We start from the raw sequence: 6,163 nt of genomic DNA, 5'->3' as shown, positions 1-6,163 counted from the left end.
ATGTACATTTATTTGGCAAACTGATATTACATATAAATCTACTAATACTTCAAACTGTGCATTAATGGTGGGTGCGTTATACCTTGGGGTTGTTTTATAGGTTGGTTTAACTCTTGACTAGCACGATTCTTAAATTCTTCAAAAGTAACAATATCGTCAGGTTCAGATGATTCCGTATCATTAATTGAGGAGGTGTGATCTTCTGAGGAAGAATTAGTAGCTTCATCTTGAGCTGAAGAAGTGTCCTTATCTTGATCTGATAATGTCGTTGAATCATTCTCTCCTTGTTTATCGCCTTCTGCCTCTTTAGTTAATTCTATTGTTTCAATATTTACTTCTCTCCTTTCTAAGTCTCCCTCCTCCTCCTCCTTTCTCTCCTCTGTTGATTCATTATATTTTCCTTTCTCTTTCTTCTCCAGTTCCAAAGAATTATCTAGAGGCGTGGTCTCTTCAGTCTCCGTGGTAACAAGCTCCACCTCCTTAGCACCAGTAGAATTATCAACCATTGTTTCTTCAGTTACAGTAGAAGGGACCTCTTCCTTCTCTTCCTTGTTCTCTTTTCCCATGTCACTTTCATTCTTATCATTTTCTCCTCCACTATTAGCCACACCCTCACTTCCTTGAGTATCGGAACTAACTGGTTTATCATCACTAGCATTGGCTGATGACTGGGGGATGTTGCTATCAGAGCAAGTGAAAGCTGCACACCTAATGAAAATGGAAGTCACACATCAGGCATGCGTGTGTGTGTATGAATAATTAATAGGCCATATGTCATACATAATGTGTTAATGTATAATTCATTTAACACAACTGACAATAGTCCAATGAACAAATGCACAATCATATTATAAATAAGGTGATTATAAATTTTTAAAAGTAATTATAAAAAACACTTTAAAAACCTACAAAATATTATAATCACCACACCCTCAAATGAATGGTCGTTGATTGATCTAAATGTCAATCTGGTATTTTTGCATGTAAAAAAAAAAATTATTTTTACACATAATCAATCCCACAAAAATAGCCAGTTATTAATTAATACTTACACAAGGACTATAGTTAATATCAACATGCATTGATTTCTTCCAACCATTTCCTCTACTATACCTACAGATAATGACAGGATGGGAAAAAGAATATAATCAGTGTCTAATAAAATGAATACCTAAAGGAAAGGAGGTCTTTGCCTCGTGTATAAGGCAAACTTTCTTCAAATTTTCTTTCTTCTGAGCTCTTTTTTGTGCTGTTTCTAAATAATGCCCAATAATAAATTAAAAGGGCGTGGTAATGACTAGAATTTGCATTGTTAGTAAACTATTCGTATACACAAACCACGTGATGCCAAAACAGGACAGAAAGAAAAAGTAGGAGAGAGGGAAGGACAATTTGGATAACCACATAATTACAAGAGGAAGGGAGTTATCTTGGTAAGCACAAATAAACCTTCTGTGTTTATCAACTAGTCAATGCTGCATCAAGTTTAAAATGACTAAGACTTTGGTTGCTATAGCTAAATAGAGTATTGTTTATGTTTACATTACCTGGTTTATTTAAAATCATTATTTTGAAGGGTGCTTCAAAGCTAGAGCAATTGTAGTATCTATGCAAAGATGGCAATGTCACTCGTTGTAACAGCTGCTATCTTGTTGAGTGTCAGTGAAGTTATTAGTCAATGTCCACCTTCCTCAGGTAACACACTGGATGTGTATAATAACAACTGTATAGGTTTTTATAGGTATCTACCTGAGGCATGATGGAAACTGTTATACTAATGGATCATATTTTTGGGATAATAGTGTCAATGCAGCTAATGAAGCTATATCATGTGTGTTACCTGGTACTAGTCTAACTACTGGTCAGTGGGTTAGAGTTGCTGATCCTGATGATCCTGTTGACTGTAACAGTAATAGTGCCAGTGATCCTTTTCATTGTACTTCTGTCACTTCACCTGATGCTACTCTCAATCTTTATCTTGCTCAGGGACTATCAGCAGCTCAAGAAGGCTGGTACAAGTGTTGTCTACCCACTGATTGTTCAACTTCTGGTACCAACACCATCTTTGCTAATATATTCAGTAAGAGAAGACTATAATCACTTACTGATGCAATAATTTTCATTTGTAGGATTTGCAGAGATAGAATCATTTACTGTTGCTGATCTTCCTTCTGATATGACAGTATATCCTCAGGAATACAAACTGAATTGTATTAAAATTGGACACTATACTTATGGTATTAGCATCAACATTGGTACTGCTGCATTGGCTAGTCACACTGGATGTTATGATCCTAATGGTAATTGTAATGGTACTGTGTTAGTTAGTAGTAGCAACACAGTAAGATATACTGTTGATATCACATGGGATGGAATGAATGTCAGTAGTGGATCAATCAGTCAATCAACCACTGGAGATCAAATGTATCAGTGTGTAGTACAAGTTGCTGGTCAACCAACTAGAACACGTGATGTAATTGTAAAAGGTAATGTTTAATGAATGCTAATAATTCTTGTTACCAATAATATTAGTACCAGCAACTGCTCCCTCTTCTCTTACTGAGGTCAACAAGACAGCTACCACTATCACTGTCAGTTGGACTGCACTTGATTCATCTGATGCTGATGGATATGTAGTCAATGTCACTAGTGACACAGACACTGTGCAGACAGTACAGGTGGAGGGAAGTAGTAATAATACAATCACACTGAATGGACTGAGAGAACTAACAACTTATAGCATCACAGTCAGAGCCTATCAACAATTACTGGGACCTGCTAGTAGTACAATCAGTGTCTTCACTCATATTTGTCAGCAAGAAGGTATTTTAATTTTAATAGAATTATAATAAATGCAAGTAGGTATCTTCCTGATGCATGATGGAAACTGTTGTCCTAATGGATCATATTTTTGGGATAACACTGTCAATGCAGTTACTGAAGCTATATCATGTGTGTTACCTGGTACTAGTCTAACTACTGGTCAGTGGGTTAGAGTTGCTGATCCTGATGATCCTGTTGACTGTAACAGTAATAGTGCCAGTGATCCTTTTCGTTGTACTTCCATCACTTCACCTGATGCTACTATCAATCTTTATCTTGCTCAGGGACTAACAACAACTACAGAAGGCTGGTACAAGTGTTGTCTACCCACTGATTGTTCAGATCCTAACACTAACATCATCTTTGCTAATATATTCAGTAAGAGGAGACTATAATCACTTACTGATGTAATAATTTTCATTTGTAGGATATTCAGAGATAGAATCATTTACTGTTGCTGATCTTCCTTCTGATATGACAGTATATCCTCAGGAATACAAACTGAATTGTACTAAAATTGGACACTATACTTATGGTATTAACATCAACATTGGTACTGCTGCATTGGCTAGTCACACTGGATGTTATGATCCTAATGGTAATTGTAATGGTACTGTGTTAGTTAGTAGTAGCAACACAGTAAGATATACTGTTGATATCACATGGGATGGAATGAATGTCAGTAGTGGATCAATCAGTCAATCAACCACTGGAGATCAAATGTATCAGTGTGTAGTACAAGTTGCTGGTCAACCAACTAGAACACGTGATGTAATTGTAAAAGGTAATGTTCATGAATGCTAATAATTCTTGTTACCAATAATATTAGTACCAGCAACTGCTCCCTCTTCTCTTACTAAGGTCAGCAAGACAACTACCACTATCACTGTCAGTTGGACTGCACTTGATTCATCTGATGCTGATGGATATGTAGTCAATGTCACTAGTGACACAGACACTGTGCAGACAGTACAGGTGGAGGGAAGTAGTAATAATACAATCACACTGAATGGACTGGATATAGAAACAACTTATAGCATCACAGTCAGAGCCTATCAACAATTACTGGGACCTGCTAGTACAATCAGTGTACAGACTTTACCAGGTATTGCTACTGCACCTTTTAATGTACTTGTAACATTGTTGATGTATTTCTAGTTATTAATTCAATCAATTGGACACTAGTCTCATCCATTACACAACTCAATAACACTCAATATCGTATTGATTGTCTCACAACTACCGATATAAATCCTTCAACTGATGTTCAATGGTTAGTAAATGAAGTGATGAAGAGTAACTCAAACTATTCATTGATTGATGTTCTGGCATACCATAACACACTACTGGTATATCCTGATCCACTGGGAGTGTCAGTTAATGTTACCTGTATAGCAATGATCGGAGGAGTCAACTACAGTCAATCTGTGATATTACATGGTATGATTATACTTTAATCAATAGTAGATACTCTTGTCTCTTTTCTAGCTCCTAGTGGTCCTCCAAATAATGTGAGAGGGTTTATATTAAATGCTACTAGTATCAAAATGAACTGGACCAATTCATCAGAGACTAATGGATATGTGATTGAGTATACTACTGGAGGTGTAACCAGGAATGTAATATCTACCAGTGAAGATGAAATTGTACTAACAGATCTCTCACCAATGAGTACCTATACCATCAGTGTGTACTCATATATAGATCTTCCTTCAGTTAATAGTACAGTAACAGTGTTAAGATTTGATGGTGAGATATTGTGATTGAGAGAGTGTAATTGATATCTGTTGTAGTTCCTAGTCCAGTAACTAGTCTCTCAGTATCTAATGTCTCAACCACTGGTATTACAGTGAGCTGGACTATTCCCAGTAGTGACAACTATGTAACATACTACACCATCTCCTATACTCCATCTTGTCCCCAGTTATCATCAGTGAATGAGACAGTCTCTGTTGGTCCTCATCAGCCCACTACAACATACAGTTATACATTAATAGGTCTGTACAGTGGTATGAACTATACCATCACAGTGAGAGCTGGTAATGTACTAGGAGGGTCTGTTTCTGTTTTAACTAATGAAAATACATCATCAATAGGTATGATCATTAACTATTTTGCATTTATTATTTTTATATATTATAGCTCCTACTGGTTTTGCTGATTTTTTGTGTTTATTACAACCAATTAATAATCTCACTTGGAATGAGGTCAATTGTTCTGAGCGTAATGGTCTAATCACAGGCTATACAGTGATTATCAGTAACAGTAGTTTCACATACAACCTCACCAGTACTGAGAGATATATCATATTGAATGATCTAGTATTTGGTACTGAGTATAACATCAGTGTAGCTGCTGTCAATTCTGTTGGAAGAGGTCCCTTCAGTGATCCTATTGTAGTAGAGATTGGAATAGGTATGTAATTACTATACTATATCAGTTCTGTGAGAATGTGTGTTTATTTAGGACCTGGTCCAGTTGGTTCAGTATCCAGTATCATGGACACTACATGGGCTGTTATCTCATGGAGTGTACCTAGTTATATTCCATCAGACTATCCCATTATCACATATGAGATAGGATATCATATCTTAGAGTATGGTAACTGTTCAATGGTAGATGATGATGACATTGATATTCAAATGCTACAGTTCTCTAATTCAACCAATGGCAATACAATTTTTAACATTACTGGTCTTAATGATATGTCTTGTTATATTTTTGGTGTACGTGCATACACTGATAATGGATATGGAGAATGGACAGTTATTGCTAATGAGACACTAGAGCTACCCCCACTACCATCACTGACTTCAACATCTTCTAGCACACTAAGTAATATTATAGTATCAAGTAATGATTTTATTTCTATTTATTCTAGTATATGTTATTCTCAGTGTAACTGTCATTTCCATTTTTATACTATTACTGATACCTGTAATAATAGCTGTTGTTATGATCATTAAAATGAGGTATATTTAAATACTTGAATTAATTTAAAATATAATTTTGTAGACTAAAGGCCAAAGAGAAAATCATCATAACAGCTAACAAGCCTGAAAAGAGTAAAAGTATTGTTCAATAAAATATGCTTTTCATGATACTAATATTAGCTATAGATAAAATAAAAGCTAATGATTATCAAAATGCAAAACTTCAGCAACTGTCAGCTGGCACATACAATGTATTACATGAGCATTCAGAGCTAATGGAGACATCACTAGGAGAAACAGAATCTCATTCATATTCGACTGTTGCTGCTGTTTGCTCAGAAAGTATACTCATACATTCAATTATTTATCTTACTAATGTACAATAGCAGTAACAGATGAGTATGATG

General features: G+C 35.6%; 1 protein-coding gene across 1 annotated transcript in view; it reads right to left on the bottom strand.

Moving 5' to 3' along the window:
* Nucleotides 1-1,273, bottom strand: part of LOC105312328 (SUN domain-containing ossification factor-like) — a 27,731-nt gene extending 26,458 nt beyond the window's left edge. The window contains exons 1-3 of the mRNA XM_019995089.1: nucleotides 1,172-1,273; nucleotides 1,053-1,113; nucleotides 83-708 (exon numbers count right to left, since the gene is read on the bottom strand). Coding sequence (XP_019850648.1) covers nucleotides 83-708; nucleotides 1,053-1,099 — 673 coding nt within the window. The 5' untranslated portion in view covers nucleotides 1,100-1,113; nucleotides 1,172-1,273. The remainder of the gene's footprint in view (nucleotides 1-82; nucleotides 709-1,052; nucleotides 1,114-1,171) is intronic.
* Between the last annotated feature and the right edge of the window lie 4,890 nt (nucleotides 1,274-6,163).

This window comes from Amphimedon queenslandica, unplaced genomic scaffold, assembly GCF_000090795.2.
Source record: "Amphimedon queenslandica unplaced genomic scaffold, v1.1 AMPQUscaffold_13455, whole genome shotgun sequence".
Lineage (NCBI taxonomy): Eukaryota > Metazoa > Porifera > Demospongiae > Haplosclerida > Niphatidae > Amphimedon > Amphimedon queenslandica.
Note: the sequence above shows the minus strand (reverse complement) of the source record. Positions and strands in the feature narration are given on the sequence as shown.